At 41.5% G+C, this 21175-nt stretch overlaps 1 protein-coding gene and 1 long non-coding RNA gene across 2 annotated transcripts in view; both read left to right on the top strand.

Annotated features, from left to right (window-relative positions):
• The window catches only part of LOC124096872 (KN motif and ankyrin repeat domain-containing protein 4-like), a 293293-nt gene that overhangs the window by 7756 nt on the left and 264362 nt on the right, over positions 1 to 21175 (top strand). The window contains 1 exon segment of the mRNA XM_058581440.1: positions 925 to 1067. Within this exon segment, the coding sequence (XP_058437423.1) occupies positions 925 to 1067 (143 nt within the window).
• LOC131424424 (uncharacterized) lies at positions 6383 to 13247 on the top strand. The gene is made up of 3 exons (XR_009227399.1): positions 6383 to 6509; positions 7965 to 8010; positions 10087 to 13247. It is a non-coding gene; the product is annotated as an uncharacterized LOC131424424 (long non-coding RNA).

The raw sequence follows: 21175 nt of genomic DNA, 5'->3' as shown, positions 1-21175 counted from the left end.
TAAGAGACATCTGTGTCTCACAATCATTACCTCTCCTTTGGATAGCCTCAGGACCACAAACCAAGAATTTCTTTTCATTTCTTCTTTACTACTTCATCTCAAAAAGTATACCAGTTTTAGCTGAGTACAGTAGCACCCACCTGTAATCCCAGTGACTGGAGAGGCAGAGACAAGAGGATCACAAGTTCAATTCCAGCTTGGACAACTTGGCAAGACCCTTTTTCAAAAACAGAAATATATTAAAAAAAAACAAACCAAAAAACAGAAAATTTAAAGTGTGTGTGTGCATGTGTGAGAATTTTTTGCACAGTTTTACATTATGTTGTGAAAGGTTGATTCTTGTTTTATTCAAAAGTTATGGTGTTTTTATCTCCCCGTTTTTCAAGTGAGATGGTCATTTCCGGAAGATTTTCTATGTTTATCCTAAAGGACTTACATGCCCAGCCACCAGCTTCAGTTACATACAGACATGAGGTAGTGAGAGTGAGACCTGTAGTGCAGAGCTGTGGGTACATGTGGCTGGTGACGGATGGGCTCAGGACCCAGACAATCCTGAGCCCTGGTTCTGCTTCACCTGCACATGAATAGTTTATATCATCTTCTTAGCCTCTCAGAGTCCTCATCTGTAAAATGAGAATAATGTCATATGCTCAGGTTTAGGAAGTAAAGTCATGGTCATTGACCCTTTGGCCATCTCTGGCCTCCTGTGGACCTCCCTTCCTGGGTATCCTCAGAAAACTTGTTAAAGAAAGGTAGCTAGCTTTAAATGCTACCAGAATTGTAAACTAGTGACTCCTGCTGTGGATGGCGTGGCTCTATTCCTTGGATTATTAACCAGCAAGCAGCGTCTTGTTGACCAGGCTAAAGTGGAGGCTGCCTTCTGGCCCCTTGGGGCTATTCCAGGCCCCGTTGCTTATCTTGCAGGGGTCTGCAATGTCGACCACCAGAACAAAGCTGGCTATACTGCCGTGATGATCACTCCCTTGGCTTCTGCGGAGACGGATGAAGACAAGGCTGTTGTCTGGAAGCTCTTCAGAGAAGGAAATGTGAACATCCAAGCAACTCAGGTAGGTGGTGTGAAGGAGATCTCTCTCCTCTTTAATAGATGTGGGAAACTTTCAAGTTTTAGTCTGCCAGTGAGGCAAGAAATTCCATACAGATTCATGGAGAATTTTTCACCCAAGAAGGCTGGGCCTCCAAAGCCTGAATATTTGCTTTTCTTTTTTTCTTTTTATTTGTTCTTTGTAGATAGACATGATAGTAGAGTGTATTTTCACATATTATACATACATGGAGTATAGCTTACTCTAATTAGGATCCCATACTTGAGATTGTACATGATATGGGTCACATTTGTCATGTATTCATACATAAGTATAGGAAAGTGATGTCTGATTCATTCTTTTATCTTTCCTATTCCCATTCCCCTCCCTTCCCTTTATTCTACTTTGTCTAATCCACTGAACTTCCATTTTCCCTTCCACCCTTGTTGTAAGTTAGCATCCACATATCAAAGACAACATCTGACCTTTGGTTCTCTGAGATGGGCTTATTCCACTTAACATGATAGTGTCCAGATTCATCCATTTAGTGGCAAAGTCATAAAGTCATCTTTTTATGGCTGAGTAGTACCCCGTTGTATATATATATACCACATTTTCTTTATCCATTCATCTGTTTAAGGGTATCTAGGTTAATTTCCATAGCTTAGGTATTGTTAATTGAGCTGCTATAAACATTGATGTGGCTGTGTCAGTGTAGTGTGCTGATTTTAAGTCCTTTGTGTATAAACCATGGAATGGGATATCTAGGTCAAATGGTGGTTCCATTCCAAGTTTTCTTAGGAATCTCCATACTGCTTTCCACAGAGGTTGCACCAATTTGTAGTTCTACCAGCAATGTATGAGTGTACATTATCCCCCAGATCCTTGCCAACATTTATTGTGACTTGTATTCTTGATAATTGCCATTCTGACTGGACTGAGATGGAATCCCAGTGTAGTTTTAATTTGCATTTCTCTAATTGCTAGAGGTGGAATATTTGGTTTCTATAAAGAGACCCAGACAGCCAGGGAATGAGTCAGTGAGCTACTAACTCATGTCCCATTCTAAAGCTGAGCATATTCCAAACATTTTTACCATTAGCATTTTGAGAAAGAAAGAAACAAATAAGGAAAGAAAGAAAGAAAGAAGGAAAGAAAGAAAGAAAGAAAGAAAGAAAGAAAGAAAGAAAGAAAGAAAGAAGCCCCATTGGCAGTCTACCTTGATCATGACCCACAGGCATCTAGCCAGTGAGGATGCTCTATGGAGGCCTAGTCCTGTAAGGAAGTTACCACCTCTGTCATTCCTCCTTTCTCCAAAGTCATCAGTTTCCAGCCTGGTGGACAGAATTGGCAGATAGACAGGACATACAGGAACTGTTGTTGATCAGTCCCAGGAATGATAAGGATGCTCATTTCCCAGGCTTCAGCTTGGATCAGAGCATCATTATAGAATTTTGCTGGTGAGTGAGCACTCTGCCTGGCACACTTCCACAGTCCTTAAAATAACCAGATATTAAATAGCCATGGCTGAGTGCAATGTCACACACTTGTAATTCCAGCAACTTGGACAGCTGAGGCAAGAGGATCTCAAGTTCAAGGCCAGCCTCAGCAATTTCATGAGGCTCTAAGGACTTAGCAGGACCCTGTCTCAAAATAAAACATAAAAAAGACTGGGGATGTGGCTCAGTGGTTAAGTGATCTTGAGTTCAATTCCTGGTAACAAAAAAAAAAAAAAAAAAAGGAAAAAAGACAATGAAAAGAAAACATCCCTGAGGGCCAGGTGCAGTGGCACACACCTGTAATCCCACCAGCTTGGGAAACTGAGGCATGAGGATTGTGAGTTCAAAGCCAGCCTCAGCAAAAGCTGAGGCCTAAGCAACTCAATGAGACTCTGTTTCTAAATAAAATACAAAAAAGGGCTGGGGATGCGGACCAGTGGTTGAGTGCCCCTGAGTTCAATCCCTGGTACCCAAAAAAGAAAAAATAAAGAAAATGTCCCTGTCTTTCTTCCCTTACCACTAACCTGTGTGTGACATTGTTTTGGGCACATAAATCATGTTGTGATTCTCAGGAACAGTCCTGTGGGTCAAGATGATAAGAGTAATTTCTGCCAAGAGCCAAAAGGGCCCTACAACAAAGATAGTAGCCAGGAAGTCAGGACATTAGGGTCTACTAGGACACATGGGCCCACTAACTCACTGGGTACCTTTGCCTCTGGTAAGAACAACACTTGAAAGTCACCTCGGTGTTTTTCCTCCCCCCCTTTTTTTTTAATTTGTAAAATACCAGATGATCTCCAGCTTCATATTATTATTATCATCATCATTATTATTATTACCAGGGATTGAACTGAGGGGCACTCACCCCTGAGCCACATCCCCAGCCCTTTTTTGTATTTTATTTAGAGAGAGGGTCTCACCCAGTTGCTTAGGGCTTAGCTAAATTGCTGAAACTGGCTTTGAACTCATATCCTCCTGTCTCAGCCTCCTGAGCTGCTGGGATTATAGGCGTGTGCCAGGGCATCCAGCCTCCAGCTTCATTATAATGCTCTCTGAGCCCATGACCTCCAATATCAGAAACCCTGTGCTCTTCTCAAGCAGTCTGTCTGTTACCCCAAGCAACTCTGATAAATGTGTAACGTGACCCAAAATCAGTGTTCTGAACTTTTCATAGAGTGATTAGGTAGAAGTTGTTTGAGATTCACACCAAGAGAGATCTTGTGAACAACAAAGGTATTCAAGGCAATCAGAGCCTTGGGGCCTGGAATCTTCTTGAGAACACAGGGCATGTGAGTGGTCTTACCTAGCAGGGCTTTGAATTGGACAAGGTTCTGCATAGAATATTGGGGAGCCCTTCAAAGGTCACTTGCGCTTTTGGCCACACAGGAATGAATAGGGTACATTCAATTCCCCTGTCTCCCTTTTTTTTAAAAAAAGATATTTATTTTTTAGTTGTAGTTGGACACAATACCTTTGTTTTATTTATTTTTATGTGGTGCTAAGGATCAAATCCAGGGACTCACACATGCTAGGCCAGCAGTCTACCACTGAGTCACAACCCCAGCCCTTTCCGGTCCCTTTGGAGTGAACATAGATGATGGCATAACTGTCAAGAACTGTGAAGTGCCTGAGATTTTATCCTTTTTTTTTTTTTAATACCAGAGATTGAACACAGGGATGCTTAACCACTAAGCCACATCCCAGCCCTTTCTTTTTCTTTTTCTTTTTTTTAGTTGTAGATAGACACAGTACCTTTATTTTATTTATTTGTGTGATACTGAGGATCAAACCCAGTGCCCCACATGTGCAAGGCAAGTGCTCTACTACTGATCCACAACCCGAGCCCCTCCCCAGTCCTTTCTTATATTTTATTTTAAGACAGGATCTTGTGAAGTTGCTGAGGCTTACCTCATATTTGAGATCCTCCTGTCTCATCCTTTTATCTCTTATATTGGGCAATGTCTTAGAAGATACCACCTCTATCTTCCAGGACTGTTTGCTATAAAAACACCCTTAAAAACATCATATAAACTGGGTGTGTGATAGTAGGAGCGAATGTGACTCCATTTTGTTTTATGACTTCATCCTGTAAAACAACCATGCCAAGTAGAAGAGTCATGACTGGAGCAAGATGTTCTTTTCCTTTTGCTATAGAAACCTTTAAGAACACGGAACTACCCAATGGGGTATTGTTTCTGTAACTAGGGTAACGGGGCTCTGTTTCTGTAACTGGTGTGACTGGGCTAACTGTGATTGGTTAGGCTTCCCTCTGCTTGACTTCACTGTCCCGCTTCTGTAACCTGGCTTGCTTGCATTGGCTAGACTCCCTGAACATCCCTTTTGTAGTTTTCAGGCTTATAAGAAGTGCCCTTACAATTGTTCGGGGCTGATCAGGGGAACAGCTTTATGTTCTGGTCAGCCGCCACCGGTGTGCTTCAATAAAGGCTTGATTCAATTATACGTGAGTGGTCTGGAAGTCAGTTTATGAAACCCTGGGACAAGCTTTAACTATAACATTTGGGGGCTCACCCTGGATCCATTTCTTCCCTACCCTCACGCCAAATTTGCCTCCAACAACGGGCCTTTGGACCTCGGCCCCGGAGTAGAGGGGAGCTCCTGAGAGACATTCCTCAGCCTCACTCCAAGGACAACTCCAATCCATCCTAGGATGCTCTGAAAAGCCTCCTGCAGGCTGTCAGTTCTGGTGAGTGGACTCTTCTGGGGAAAAAGGTCAGACTGGACACAGTCGCTTACACCTTCCCCGCGACAGGACAAGATGTTGTCACTGTCTCCCTGGAGGTCTCTCTGTGAGACCTCATCTGTTTGTATCTGGGGCCCACTGGAGGCCTCCCTGGGAGGCCTCATCTGTCTGGCGGCAGGATGAGATGTGGTCTCTGTCCCACTGGAGGCCTCCCTGTGTGACCTCAGCGATTGTTGCTTGTCCTGTGTCTGTTCTGCTGTTTGTCATTTCTCCAGTGTCTTCTGCTGTTGGTCATTTGTCCAGTGTCAGTTCACTGGCTGTTTGTTCTGTTTGCGGGGTCTCTGCCCCATTAGAGGTCTCTCTAGGTGATCTCAGTGATTTTTGCTTGTCCTGTGTCTGCCCTGCTATTTGTCGTTTCTCCAGCATCTTCTTGCTGTTTGTCATTTGTCCTGTGTCTGTTCCCCAGCCATTTGTCTTGTGTTTATCTGTCTGAGTGTTGTGCGTGGGGCCCTTTTCTTGTTCTCATAACCACTCTTCTTTCACCAGGACTCCTTCGCTCCACCGACATCAGAGACAAGGAAGTGCTACAGAGATCTCTACCTGGACCCCTTTAACTTGTTTTCTTAACACTTTTCAGGACTTTGTCTGTTGGTTTGTTTTTGTTTGTTCCCTTTGTGTTCTGTGTTAATTTCTACCTCAGTTTGTTTGTAATGGAAAAACAATGGTTAAAATGGTTTAACTGTGCTCACTACAGCTTGCATTAAAATGTAAAGTGCTGCCAACAGGACAAAAAAAATTATCAAAAGTAAAAGGTAAAGGTAAAAAGAAAAAGGCATTCTAGAGATTATCTTCATTTAGGAACTGGGCCAGATGGCCAACTGGGTAAATCATGTCAGTTCCTATAGAGGACAGATTAAAACTAAAGTGTTTTATAAAATTATTATTCCTAAAGTGTATAACAAAAAGCATAATTTTGTCTAGGAAATTTGGCTTTTGTCTCTCAGTATTTACAAGCATGAATAACTCCCAACTATTAAAAAATGGTCTAAAGATTTTTCAATGTCAGGCTAAGTAAGTTGGTGGCGGCTATCCAAGAAACCGGAAAAACCAGTTTAAAATAGGACCCCAACCCGAGGGACTCTCCCAAGGAAACCAATAAAGCTGTGTCTTTGGGAAGTTCCTCCAGGGAAAAATAAACCCCCTTCATTTGTCTATGTTCCCTCAACTCTTTTCAGCTTTCATGAACAGGACCACCTCAGGAAAAAGGTCAGAAAACTTTTAAAATTCTATATTTGTTAAACTCATAATTTTGATCCAATATGCCTAAGTTAATATGTTTTTCTGATTACACTCTGCTTTATTCTAAGGCCAATTTACAAGGGTTAACTCTCAATCTAATAGGTTTTTAAAAATAAGCTACAAGGCTTTTGTTTGTCTGTTTGTTTTGTGTGGGTGCACCAATGTACTGTCTATATGTATTGCCAAGTCTACATATATTTGGTACAAAAAATTGACATATGAGCTCATAAATTAAAATTTAAAAAAATGGATCCAAATACTTTTGGTTAATATAATTTAAAAGGTTCAATTTAAATTGGGGAAATAGATAAAAGTACAAATATCTTTAAAGTTACTAATACACAGCTTTGTTTCCAGATGGTTAAACAGCTGTTAAAATGTTAATGTCTATAATGTGTCTGATATCCATTGTCTCTAGGATTTTTATTCAACAACAACAACAACAAAAGATTACTAATAATATTCAATACACTTGTGTGATACCTTGTTTTTAAAAAAAGATATGCAAATTTCATCTAAACATATATGAAATTAATCATGGATTTGTTTATTAGAGACATCTAATTGGTACAAAGTTAAAATACTGTTAAATATAATATCAAGTACTTTTAACTCCTTAAATTCCATAAGGTAAAATATTTAAACAATGTTGGTGTTTTCATAAATTAGTAAACTAAAAAAGAAATTTAAAATTATTTTGTGTTATTATAAAAACAAGGTTACTCTAAATTACAAAGTCCCAACAATATAATTCTACATACAAGAAGTCAAAAAGTTTCAACTGTATTTTACTTAAAGTACTGTAAGTAACAAAAATTTCATATTATTAAAAGAAATTAATTTATCTAAATTCAGAAATTTATAAGGGTTATTTCAAGGTTAAAAAAAGGATCAATGGGTTAAAAATTATTAAAAGTTCTAAATATAAAAATATATTTAATTAAAAAAACGTTTCCAGGTAAAAAGTCTTTATGTGATAAAGTATAATTATAATACATCTAAGTAAACAACAAAAGGGTCTAATTAAGTAATATAAAGGTGTATAAATAAAAGACAAATATTAAAATATTTATATGTAACTAAGTTGGTTATATATGTAACACAAATAGTTAAAACTATTCAAGGTTGTTCCCTAAGGACAAATAATAATGTACTGATATATTTATATGTTAAATTGACAAAAACTTCTAAAAATATTAATTACATTATGTCTGTTAAGTTTGATCCCCTAGAACAAGTAATCTTGGAGAAACTAAGGTTTTTACATCTGTGGCTAAACAGAAACTGTTATTTTAAAGTATTGCCCTACATTGCAGAGTCTAGATTTTCCTTTAAAAGCTAACCTTGGTTAATATAAAAAACATCAATAAAAGTGTGGTACATTACTCTTCTTTACAGATTAAATGTGTTCATATCTTTCAGGTATACAAGTCTTTAAGGTAAAAGGTTTAAAGAAACATTTTATCAAGTGAGTATTCTCCAAACTAAAATTGTCTGTAATGGTAATTTAATAGATTTTATTGGGCATTTATTTATATTATTTGATGTTTTATAACCAAAACTTATGTTAACTTTTACACTAAGATATAAAAATGTAAAGATATTTTAAAAGATAATAAAATCCTGATCTGTTTAAAAATTAATATTATAAAACATTTTGCCACTTTTCCACATAGAAAAAAAAATGTTAAGGGCTCTCAGCCTTTCCTTAATTAATGTTTCAAATATATGTCATATTGTGCTAGCTAAAATTTATACAGAGTAAAAAACAATATATGTAAACTTTATAAAATGATATCTAAAAAGAGAGACAAAGATCAGCTTTAGAACTAAAACACTTTACTTAAGATTGTGAAGTGCCCTGCCTTACCTGAGATAAGGCTCTGCCTCCCACCTTACAGCATGTCAAAATAACTTCAAAGTAGGCCAGACTTCAGTTAATTTAAAGTTATATTCAAAGATTAATTTATTAAAAAGATTACTGTGATCTCAAATAAAAAATACAATGTATAACTCAGCCAAGGTTCAAAATTATATACAAGCTAAATATGTTTTTACTATTGTTAATTTTACTTTGTATTTTCATTATAACTAAAAAAGTGACCAGTACACTTAGAGCAACCAAGTGACCTTTACTGTGACAGTGTCTGATTAACACACAAAGAGAGAGAGAGAGAGAGAGAGAGAGAGAGAGAGAGAAAGTGCAAGAGAGAGAGAAAGTGCAAGAGAGAGAGAAAAAAGTGAGTGAGACAGAGAGAGAGAGAGAGAGAGAGAGAGAGAGAGAGAGAGAGAGAGAGAAGTAAATGAGAGACAGGGAAAGTGAGAGAAAAAGGAGAGAGCAAGAGAGGAGGACCTGCAAGAGAGAGTTTTTATAGCCAAAATCTAATGGGCTCTCTGGATCTGCAAGCTGCCTTGTTGGTGTACAGTGATTGGATCATACAGTAGATACTAAGGTGTCATCTTCTGCCTTCAGGCAGATGTTCAGCATTAAAATAAACTGTAAAGTTATAAAGATTAAAGTTAAAACTGGTAAAACGGACTTGCTGGATGTTTAAGGCCAAATTTAAATATTAAGGTTAAAATAAAGGGCCAAAGAAACCAATATTTGGCTCTTGCCCTCTAAGTCAGCCTGAACCCAGGACAGGGGAAAAAGCTTTGCAACTCCGGGCCACATAAACTCCCGATAAGGGAGATTAATGAGACCAATGGAGAACAGAAAGCCAATGAGTGTACATGCTGCAAAAGAGGAGGGTCATTTAAAAAGGAGACATGCCTGATGCTTCCAAGGGAAGCAAGACCTTGACCCATCCTAATGCAGATGACACTAACAGAGCTAAAATGCTACTCACACATTCCCCAAGAATGTCCTCCAAGGAAACTCAGCTGACTCTTACCAATAGACAGAAACAAGGTCAGTTTGACCAGCTTGGTCTTAAACACCTAGCAAAAACAGTTAAAACCAAAGCACAGCCATTCCTGGACATTTAAAAAGAAACAACAGTTATTTTAATGTAACATAAAATGTACCCTAGTGTTAGAATCCCCAAAATAAGTAAGACTGGAGGAAACAAAAGAAAAATTCTTAGGCAAAAATGCCTGATAACTATCAATAAAAAACTGCCAGAAGTTTTTTGTCAGTTCAAGGCCTACAGATCTTCCTAACTTCCAACACAGGTAGATGTAATCAATGTTTATTAATATAATTATCTAGCCCTAAGTAACAAAGGGATCTTTACTGAACACAGAGGTCATGCCAAAAAGATATTTTTACAAAAACCAAATGACATTAACTAATTTAACTAAATGTTGTGTCTACATTCCTGATAATTCTGACAATGTTAAAGATTTATGTTTCCTAAAAAAGTGGCTTATTAGGCTTTGTTAGGCCTTTTTATTGGGACATTTTCTCAGGTCTTCCACCTCCTGGTAAACAATTATTAATTTCTGTCATTTTCATGATATTCATGGACAGGTTCCATATGCTAAAACTGCTATTTTGTATTAATCTTACTTCAGCACTCATGTCTTTTTGTTTCTCTCATAGAAGTGCCCACCCCAGGTGACTTTACATCCTGTTCTTCCTGAACCAGATTTTTAACATGGACTCCTTGACCCACTCAGTTTCTAAAAAGGGACTCCAAACTGCTTGCCCACTGCACATTGCCCCTCTTTCAGCTGGAAGTAGCAAGAACGGTCAATCGCCCTTTTCCCTTATGGCAGTTGGAGGTCCCTAATACAAGAGGAAAAATTATGATCAACATAGATGTTTGCCAATATGTCTAGCTCAGGAAGATGTACCTGGGAAACTACTCCCAAGATTACCCTGGGTGATCTCCCAGAAAGAGACACTTGCTTCCACAACCCAACTTATAAGTGGGACAACTCCCTGTTCACCAAAAATTGTGCTTCCCGGGTCCCACTTCGAACTCCTTGCCTATATCTCCAAACTGTCAATAACTCTGAACTATGTAACCTACTATTTTGGTGGAGTAAAGGGAAAAGAACACCTGGACTTATTAAAAGGCCAGGGCCCACTGATTTATCAACATAGACTGGCTACCCCCATTTTAGTTCCCCTCCTGGCTGGGGATGAGGGGAACTATCTACTGCTTTGGGAACTACAGCTCTTATCACAAGCTCTAAAAATTTTAAGTCCCTCAGCCATCAAATAAATATACATTTAGGAAAACTAGAAAGGTCAATCTCCAAACTAGAGGTTTCACTAGACTCTCTGACAGAAATAGTCTTACAAAACAGATGAGGTCTAGATGGTCTCTTTCTGAAACAAGGAGGACTTTGTATGGCTCCAGGAGAAACTTGTTTCTCTGAAAACCATTCTGGGATAATAAAAAGCAGTTTGGCGCTTGTGAGAAACAGTTTAAAGAAAAGAGATGAAGCACTGGAAATTTCAGACAATTGGTTCTAAAACCTATTCTTATGGTCCCCTTGGTTGACTACCATCATTTCAGCCATAGTTGGTCTCCTAGTCCTTCACCTGATTGGTATTACTGTAAGACCCTGCCTCTTAAAAACCCTCCTAAACCATATACACAAAAGAATGTAGATGGGGTCAGACTTATGGTCTTGCGAGCCCAGTATAGTCCCTTAGACACAGAAGGATGAAACAAAAACTGAGGCCTAATGATGTGCAAGATTGACATCAAGCCTACTAAAACCAGTGGGGAATGTGATAGTAGGAGCAAATGTGACTCCATTTTGTTTTATGACTTCATCCTGTAAAACAACCATGCCAAGTAGAAGAGTCATGACTGGAGCAAGATGTTCTTTTCCTTTTGCTATAGAAACCTTTAGGAACATGGAACTACCCAATGGGGTATTGTTTCTGTAACTAGGGTAATGGGGCTCTGTTTCTGTAACTGGGGTGACTGGGCTAACTGTGATTGGTTAGGCTTCCCTCCGCTTGACTGCTCTATCCCGCTTCTGTAACCTGGCTTACTTGCATTGGCTGTAGAGGCTGCAGAGGAACCAGCAGCCAGGAAGAAAAGGCTCCTTCTCTGCACTCCTCCCTGCCCTGGGAGAGGACAGGGTCACAGCCTGAGGGTCGCCCCTCAAGAGAAGAAACTATGTCATATGCACATACATTCCTGTTGTGTAATTCTGCTCATTAGGATGCTTTGTAGTTTATGCCTAAGGCCAAGCCCCAGAACAACACGGGTTTCAGAGTGGGGTGCAAGGTGCAGAGTACAGGTGCATTGGCTTTGACCCAAATCCCAAACATCTTCAGCCTTGAATTCCTTGTGACTCTGCCTTGGCAACACTGTGTGGTAGGCAGGCAGGAGCACATTCGCACATTAGAAAAGCAATACTTTTTACAAGGAGTTTTAAAATGCACTCTCATTTTGTTTATAATCAACTATATACATATATGTCTCATTGAATATGCATGTCTATAGAGGATGGCAAGGGATTGAATCATTCTCAAGAGGACCTTTGGGAAATCACCATGAAGTCAGGTGAAAATGAGCAAGTCCCATTTGGGGCTTGACAGAGGAATCTTGAATTCAGACAAGGTGGGAAGAAGCATATTGGCATCATTGCCAACTATAACACTCTTGACCATTTCTGAGTCATCAAGTGGCTCCAATCTGCCCCTAGAAATGGAATTAATCAGGAAGTCCAAGTCAATGATGTGCATCACAGAGTGGCAGGGTCCAGTTCTATCAGCTATTCCCAGCCCACAGAAGAAACGAATCCAAGTGAGATCCTGGAGATGGATTATTGTCATTCAGAAGCCACCACGTTCATCCATAGCCTCACAGTAATCCCCAGTGCTGTTCCTGTGAGCAAGCATCTGCTCTGAGGTGTCAGGGCTCCTAGCTGAAAAGCCCTTGAGCCATAGCTGCAGCAGGAGTGGGTGCACAGGGCAGGGCCCTCCCCGCACTGACCTCTCTCCACTGGACAATTCCTTCTTGAGAATTCCCTGTTCTCTAGCCCCACACATGCATGGTACATATTCAGTAGCTCACATAGATTATCTATGAATTGTTCTTTCTGAACATCTCTTATGCCAAAAAAAACCCCCACAAAACTCCCCTTTATATAAAAAGAAAAGAGACATCCAGGTTGGTGAGCCTCCTGCTGAAAACGCAAAAGCATGAGTTTTTCTTATGGCTGGAATGCTAACTTGCATGGCACTCATTGGGTGAGTCACAAAGCTTCCTGGGACCCCGGTTTCATCATCAAAGCAGAAATCATCCTACAACCTACCTCCTGGAGGTGCTGCACAACAAACTGCTGATGGAAGTTTTGGAATCCAGTTTATAACCCATAAAGGCTATCCTCAGAAATGGTGTGGAAAACTTCTTTATGCTATTGTGATTCAAGAGATGCCAAGTCTCAGAGCAAGAGCATTCATGCTTGTTGATGCTGCTCAGAGGTGAAGAGGTTGGGGCAAATAATGAGGGGGAAAAGTGCTTTAAATGGATTTATTTTGACCACAAAACATGTTGTTAGAACAAAAAAACTACAATTATACATTCTCTGTCCTCATGCTTTGCAAATTTTAATGTGCATATAAATCCTCTGGGACCTTGTTAGAAAGAAGTAAGTCTGGGGTGGGGACTGAGAGTCTGCATTTCTGACCAATTTCCAGAGGATGCTGAGGCTACTGGGCTACATCCAAAGTTCAGGTAGCAGGGCTCTGGCCTGTCCTTACTGTTTGTATATTAAAAGTGCTGCCTCTCATTCTTCTGTCTCAAAATTTCTGTGCATTTCTCTGCTATTGATTCTTGGGAACTCGCAGTGCAGGTCTACATTAGTTCATTTTTTTAATTTCTATAACAACATACCTGAGACAGCCTACTTATGAAGAAAAAGAGGTTTATTTTGCTTACAGTTTTGAAGGCTGTAAGTCTAATCCTCATGGCCGAGGCTTTGGCAAGGGACCTAGGACAGATGATAGGAGCTCATGGAAGAGGAAGAATCACATCTCAAAACAGGAAGCTGGAGAGCTGGATGGTCTGAGCTCCAGCTTTTCTGACAGCCCCTCATAAAAGAACTAACCAGGATCCCCCTAGAAATACCTCACTTCCTTTCTATGGCACATCCCCTATTGACCTAAAGACCACCCACTAGACCCCTCTTCTTCAAAGTTCCACACCTCCTCCCGGTTCACAGGGGAGTAGGACTGCACAGTGCTGTGGGAACTGGCTGCCAGAGGGAGTCAGGAAAGCTCCCAGAGGAGGTGGCTTTGGACGAAGCCATAAGGGTGGGTGGGAGCTAGCTAGAGCACTGGGGACAGAGCAGCAGACCCTGCACTGGGCACGTGAAAAGGTGTGGCCTGGTGAGCAAGGAGAGAACTTCAGGATGACTCTAGTTGTATGGGAGAAGTGCACAGAGATGAGATTTGGGGGTGAAGTGGGGAGATGTGTCACGTGTTAATCTTAAGAATTAGGACTTGAGCCTAGAACTCCAGAAGTCTGCTTCACAGACCACTTGGAGAATGGAAGCTCTCAGAAAAATGCACATCTGTGCAAAATTTGCTAACTTCAAAGATTCAGAAATCCTATGTACCCCCCTGCCAGTCACAGTGGTTCATAGCTATATCCCAGAAACTCCGGAGATTGAGGCAGGAGGTTAGCAAGTTTGAGACCCATCTCAGCAAGGTAGTGAGATCCTGTCTCAAAACAAAAATTGAAAAAGGCCAGGCATGGTGGTGTGTCTGTAATCCCAGTGACTCAAGTTCAAAGCCAACCTCAGCAACTTAGCAAGGCCCTAGGCAACTTAGTGAGATCCTGTCTCAAAAAGTAAAAAGGGCTGGGAACAGGGCTCAGTGGTGAAACCTTATGGGTACAATTCCTGGAATGAAAAAAAAAAAAGAAAGAAAGAAAAAGGGTTGGAGGTGTAGATTTGTAGTAGGGTAGTCTTGAGCTCAAGTCCAGTACAGGAAAAAAAAAAAAAAAGCAAATTGCTATGGGCAGTGAGAGCCAATGAAAAATTTCTGAATAGTGTGGGGATGAAGACAGAGCCCTGCAGGAAAGGAATCAGTAACTGGGACATGCCGAGATAGGGTGACATACTGAATGGTGGAAAGGCATCAGAAATGGGTGATAGGAGAATGGTGGTACCATTGTCCATCATATCTAGGTTCTCTTCCTCCTAAGTAACACAACTCCCAAATTTTAGCTGGGCACATAACCACCCAGAGTCAGACTCCATTTCCTAGCCCCTCTTGCTGGTGTGGCCAAGCAACTAAGTTCTGGCTAATGAGCTATTAGCAAGGCAAAGGGTGCAAACTCTGTCTCCAGCATTGAAAGTGAAGGGGATTCATTTTCCAACTCCCACTGGCTGGAAAGTGGTAGCCAAAGAGTTTGATCCATGATGATGAGGCCCACACCTGAGGGATGATGGAACAGTGAGTCAGAAGCAGCCTCGTCCCCATCCAATCTGCTCTGGACTACTCATTCCCTATTTGATATTTGAGCAAGGAATAATATTCTAACTTGTTTAAGACAGAGTACATTTGGATCTCTGTTGAGTTGGACAAATGTCCTCAGCACCCTGTGGCAATCTCAAGGATCTAATTTTATACCATAAGTGGACTTCAGCATTGAAAAGCTTAGGAAGCCTTTTGGAAGGAGCATCATGGCAAAGCTAGGTACAGTGGCTGCCTCCTGGTACCAGCCCCTATTCATGCTCAATGTGGAAGCACTCAGCCCAAATACCTGTAGAAGGGGGTCACCTGGAAGATGCCTGAATACAAACTGGGTCCCCTAAAGTAGCCAGTCCTAAACCAATCAGTGAGTTTGAAATGATGTGGTGTGGAAATCGATGCAAAGCCATTGAATTATCTGAGCATTTCGAATACAAAAACATGTAGAATTTCAGGCAATAGCGGTGGAGTATTATCAGAGAATGCAACTACAGACTGCAAGAGACATGAGGACAGAAGCTGAATTTGCATGAGTAGACGTCAAGACAAATTGAAGGTAGGAGCAAGAAGGAACTAGGAGTGGGCATCAGATCAAGAGCAAAGAATAAGCTTATGGAGTAGCTGCCTCCTGGACTACCTACCAAGTACCCCTGGCCTGGAAACCTCCCTTCCTAGACCCATCCCTCATCTCAGGACTGCACCAGTAAGCTGCCATGTTCCTGTAAGAGAGCTAACGTGGCCTCTGGCCCCCAAAATACAGGTACCACACACTACCTGTGCCAATCAGGAACTTAGGAGCTGGGATTTAGAAGAGGGCTTCAGCCCCCTTCTGCTGTCCAGGTTGTAACATGTGGATCTCAGAAGCTACTTGTGCCAGTGTCAGCCATGTGGGCTGAGGGCCACAAGGAACTCTTCAGATGGAAAGACTGGAGCAGATGCTCAGAGCAGAGCAGTGGTGAGAGACTACTTCCTGATGTGACCAGGGCAATCCTTGCTCCATGAAGGCTCCAATGAATACCTCCCTTGCCTTCAGTAACTGCCCTAGGTGAGTGTCTTTCCCATGCTCCCCCTGGGTATGCAGCCTGCGGAAGCCAACCAAGGCCTGGTGTCTACTCAGATGTCTCAGTGGTTGGATCCCAGTGGGCCACTTGGCCATTCAGGTTCTTGATCTAAAAACTGGAATGGCAGTTCCTCCTCTGTTCTGGCAAGCATTTAATTAGCTAGAGCACTCAGCACAGTGCTTGGCTCTGGGCAGAGCTCTGCCGAGAGCTTTCCCTTCCCCTAGACCTGGCCATGCGCTTAGCAGCTTGACTACCCTGAGTCCACCAGCCCTCCACATCTAAGGGCTTCACATCTGTGGATTCAACCAACTGTGAACTGAAAGATGTATTTCATGTGTATTAAACACATACAGGCTGTTTTTCTTTGCATGAGTCCCTCCACAATACAGTAAAACAACTATTTACATAGCACTTACATTGTATTAGATATAAGAAATGTATACACATTCACACCTGGATGAACAGCCATGAATCTACCACACCTCTCCTGTTCAGCCTAACTTCCATGGACACTTCCCTCTGACTAGCCCACAGGAAGGTCAAATGCAGCATGTCCCAAACCAACATCAACAGCTTAACAAAGGGGACCCCACTTAGAGGCCATCTGAGGATAGAGGCAGTATTGGAACGAAGCAGCCACCATGCAGGGGAAACCTGGAGCCAGAAGCTACTGGAAACAAATAACTAGAATTATGAAAGTAAACTTTGTGGCTTTAAGCCACACAATGTGTGGTAATTTGACATGGCGGTCCAAGAAAACTCATAAAATGGTACTGATAAAAGTGTTGGTCAGCCACACATTTTGAGGGGAAGCATTTTCTTTTTTCTTTGAATATGTGGTAGTAGATAGAGATTGAACCCAGGAGCTTCACAAATGAACTACATTCCCAGCCCATTTTATTTTTAATTTTGAGATGGGTTCCTGCTAAGTTGCCCAGACTGGCCTGAAATGTGCAATTCTCCTGCCTCAGACTCCCAGGTTGCTAGGGGCACTTAAACATATACCCAGCCCTCTTCCTTCCTTCCTTCCTTCCTTGCTCCCTCCCTCCCTCCCTCCCTTCCTTCCTTTCCTTTCCTTTCTTTCCTTTTCTTTCTCTCTTTCTCTCTCTTTCTCTCTCCTTCCTTCCTTCCTTCCTTCCTTCCTTCCTTTCCTTTCCTGTTCTCTCTCTCTCTCTCTCTTTCTTTCTTTCTTTCTTTCCCATGCTGGGATTGAACCCACGCCCTTGTGCATGCAAGGTAAGCACTCTGCCAACTCAGCTATAACCCCAGCCCCACATCCCCAGTCCTTTTTATTTTTTATTTTGAGACAGGGTCTCACTAAGTTGCTCAGGGGCTTCCTAAATTGCTGAGATTGATGATTGACTTTGAATTTGTGATCCTCCTGCCTCAGTCTCCCATGTGCTGGGACTACAGGCATGTGCCAAGGTACCTGGCTAGCATTTGTTCTTAATGCAATTTGAGAAGCTGTTCTCCACATAACTTCCTTGGGTGTGATGGATCATATTTTATGTGCCTAGATGTGTCTCCATCACTAAACTCTGGAGGAAAAGCAGGCATGGAGAGTTCATGTTTTTTCTCCTCTTAACTCGCATTACCTAGCTCTTGAACTCATACAGAGCAGACAGGAATAAACCTCATTAATGTGTAGGTCCAGGCTGGATTTCCTAGGACCACTTATATTGAACATAAGAGTAAAACCTTACCATGTGACCAGAGTTCCTCTAACCTAGACCCCATCTTTCTTAGTTAGAATGGATTCCAGAACCTGGAGAGAGGCTGAGACTGTTGAATGATGGCTTCTTAAAGTGCCACCAGAACAGGATATTGATAAGACACAGGTCAATTCATTTTTGTCTCAATGAGATAGCTAGTAGCTTCTCACTGGGGGAAAGTTGTGATATACAAAAGGCTTTGGAACCTGATCTCATGAGGATTGGGCATGATTAGGATTAAGAAAGTCTAATAGTGAGACATGGAGCATGCCAGTGACCCCGACTACTTGGGAAGCTGAGGCAGGAGGATCATAGGTTGAGGCCAGGCTGGGCAACTTAAAGAGACCCTTCTCTAAATAAAATATTAAAAGGTATGGGGTGTCATTGTGGGCATTCCCAAAGACCCAAGTTCAATTTCCAGGTACAGTGAAAAAGACAAAAAGAAAAAAATCATGATATAATAGTTCAAAACTGGTGAATACAGCAAGGATAATGTTTTTGAGCTGTGAGATTCAAAGAGTCTAGAGAAATAAATGGTTGTTAGATGCATTCTGTTGAAGAATCAAACAAATTGACATTTGCTTACTTTTTTTTGGAAAATTCCTAAAATAAATTATAGTTATTTGCAATTTTTATCTTCCATGGTAAAGTTTTCCTGAAATAATGCAAATTGAGCATCCTGAATCTAAAAATCTAAAGCCCAAAATGGTCCAAAGTTGGAAACATTTTGAGTTCTGACATGATGCTACAAGTAGAAAATTCCATACCATGAAACTTGGATTCATGCATAAAATCATTAAAAATATTGCATAAAATTCCCTTGGATGTATGGGTATAAGGTGTTTAGGAAACATTAATGAATTTTAACAGGCAATGTGGCACACTTCTGTAATCCCAGCTACTCAGAAGGTTGAAGAAGGAGGATCACAAGGTCAAGGCAAACTTGGCAATTTAATGAGACCATATCTCAAAATAAAAATAGCTGGGAATTGAGCTCACTGTTAAAGCATCCCTGGGTTCAATCTTCAGATGACCCCCACACGTACACTCATATACACAAATTAAAATTTCATGTTTAGGTTTGGTTCCCATCCCAAACACATCAGGTGTATGTTATTATTCCAAAATCTGAAACAATCCCCCATATTTTTAATTCTAAGAATTTCAGATAAGCATCAGAATAGCCAAGCATGTCTATTCAGGGTACTCGACCTGGACACCTTTCAGTCACTCATCAAGACAGTAAAAATAATCCTGAAAACCAGAAACTGATCCCTCACACCACACAACACGGTGATGCCCTTTGAATTCATGTTCCATCATGGACTAGGAAAGTTGTTCAAGATCTGGACAGACTTTTATCTACTAGAATCCAGCATGGTTTGTATGAGTGTTTGTTGGAGGACAAGTCACATTGGACGACACAGTGACCTTTTCCACATGCCTCCTGGTCTATGTGCAGTCTGGAAGCAAGAGGACTCTCCTGTAGCTTCCAAAGTGATTACTCAGTTGCAGACAGACAAAGTGAACCAGGCATCCTGGAGCATGCCTATAATCCTGGAAGCTGAGGCAGGAGGATCACAAGTTCAAAACCAGCCTCAGCAACTTAGCAAGGCCCTAAGCAACTTGGTGAGACCCTGTCTCTCAATAAAATATTAAAAAGGAATGGAAATATGGCTCAGTGAACAAGTGCCCGTGGGTTCAATCCCTGATACAAAAAAAAAAAAAAAGAGAGAGAGAGAGAGAGACAATGAAGAGAGCAGGCTTAGCAGAGGTAAATGCTGGTGTGCCTGGAAAGGTCAAGCCAGGCTGGAAGTACACAGCCTGGACCTGGAAGCAGACATGTGTGGCTCCAGGAGCAGACTTGATCTCCTTTCTAATCAGGAATAACCTACCTCCCTAGGGTGGAACACTGAGCCTGATTGACCTAAAAAGTACTTGGAGTGGAAGGTTGTGGGACAAACATTTATTGAGAGCCCACAGGCATTTGTTAGACATCATTTGCATGGAAAAGTTCAACATATTCACAATCCACAATCAAATATTCCCAATATTTAGAGAGACCTCTATTTATAGGAAACTTGAAGCAAGTCTCTAATATGAAGGAAATACTACTTAGTTTAGGTTTCTTCATCTAGTGGACTTCTCTTTGACAAAATTTTTTTTAAAAGGCACCAGAGGCTGGAGCTCAGTTGGTACAGTGGAAGGCCCTGGGTTCAAGCCCCAGCATCACCAAAAAAAAAAAAAAAAAAAAAAAAGCTCTAGTCAATATCTTCCACAAGAATGTGCTACCCAGCCAGACAAGGAAAAGTCTGACCCCCCAACAACAGTAAGAAACCCTTCTTTCTAGAACCTGCTTCCTATCAGTGCTTCCAATTTGCTCCTAAACATTCTTCCAAGTTTGGTGCCAGAATGAGGGAGCCCTCTACCAGGAACAGTCTCTCCCATTCTCTCTTCCTCTGTTTTGTCCCTCCTCCACCATGTGCAGTGCTAATGCAGTGACTTCCTGAGCTTAGTGTTGCTCTCTCCTGGGCTTCTGCCATGCTGCTCTCCCTGGCTCTCCTCCCCCAGAGCTCCATCTCAGATCCTCTCTCCTCCTACCCATTGAAAAGTTTTCATTCTCTTTTCTTCTCTTAGCTCATTTCCTTTAGGACCCAGAGCCTCTCCAAATACTTTCATCCCAACAACATCTGTACCTAGGACTCTTCCAAAGTGCTCCTGAGTTCCAGCATACCCTGACTTTGAGAACTGACCTGGCAGGAGTGTCCACCATCCAGCTTTCCACTGCATCTGCTGAACCCCTCTCAGCTCATGGCATCCTGCCCTCAATAGACCCACCAAAAGCTCCCCGCTGCCTACAGAAGTTCTCTGAACTCCAGCCTTGGATTCACTCTCCAGTGTGGTCTGGCCCAGCTTCCCCACTTCCAAACACCCACCAATCCCAAGTGGGTCACTCCCTCCTGCTAGACTGTGAGGCTCCTTTTCCCCTCCTCTAAGAATTTTCCATATGGTGCCTTCTGCCTCCTTGATGTCTCCAAGCCCAGTATCTGCATGTTCCCATTTTGCTCAGGATTCTCTAGTCTTTTGAACATAGGTTCCAAAATACCTTGAAAAGTAGTCAAGTTTCAAAAGGTCATCTCTAGTGGGCATGCTGTCCCAGAAGGTCAACAGATGATGCGGTTGAGCCCATAGCTGCTACCCCAAAGAAAGTCACTAACTGCCACTAGAAAATTTCAGAAGTGTAAAACAACAACAACAACAACAACAACAACAATCCCCACCCAAACCCACACCTCACAAAAGAAAATTCACCTATTTGAAGAAGTTTAAAAAAAAAAAAAAACAGTCAGGGGAGGTAGTGCACATCTGATATCCCATCGAATCAGGACTCTGAGGACCAAGGATCATGAGTTCCAGGTCAGCCTCAGCAATTTAGGGAGGCCCTAAGGGACCCTGTCTCTAAATAAA

This window comes from Marmota monax, unplaced genomic scaffold, assembly GCF_021218885.2.
Source record: "Marmota monax isolate L192 unplaced genomic scaffold, Marmota_monax_Labrador192_F-V1.1 WCK01_AAM20220418_F8-fsc00023, whole genome shotgun sequence".
Taxonomy (NCBI): Eukaryota; Metazoa; Chordata; class Mammalia; order Rodentia; family Sciuridae; genus Marmota; species Marmota monax.
The sequence above is the reverse complement of the archived record's forward strand: the minus strand, read 5'-3'. Positions and strand labels throughout refer to the sequence as shown.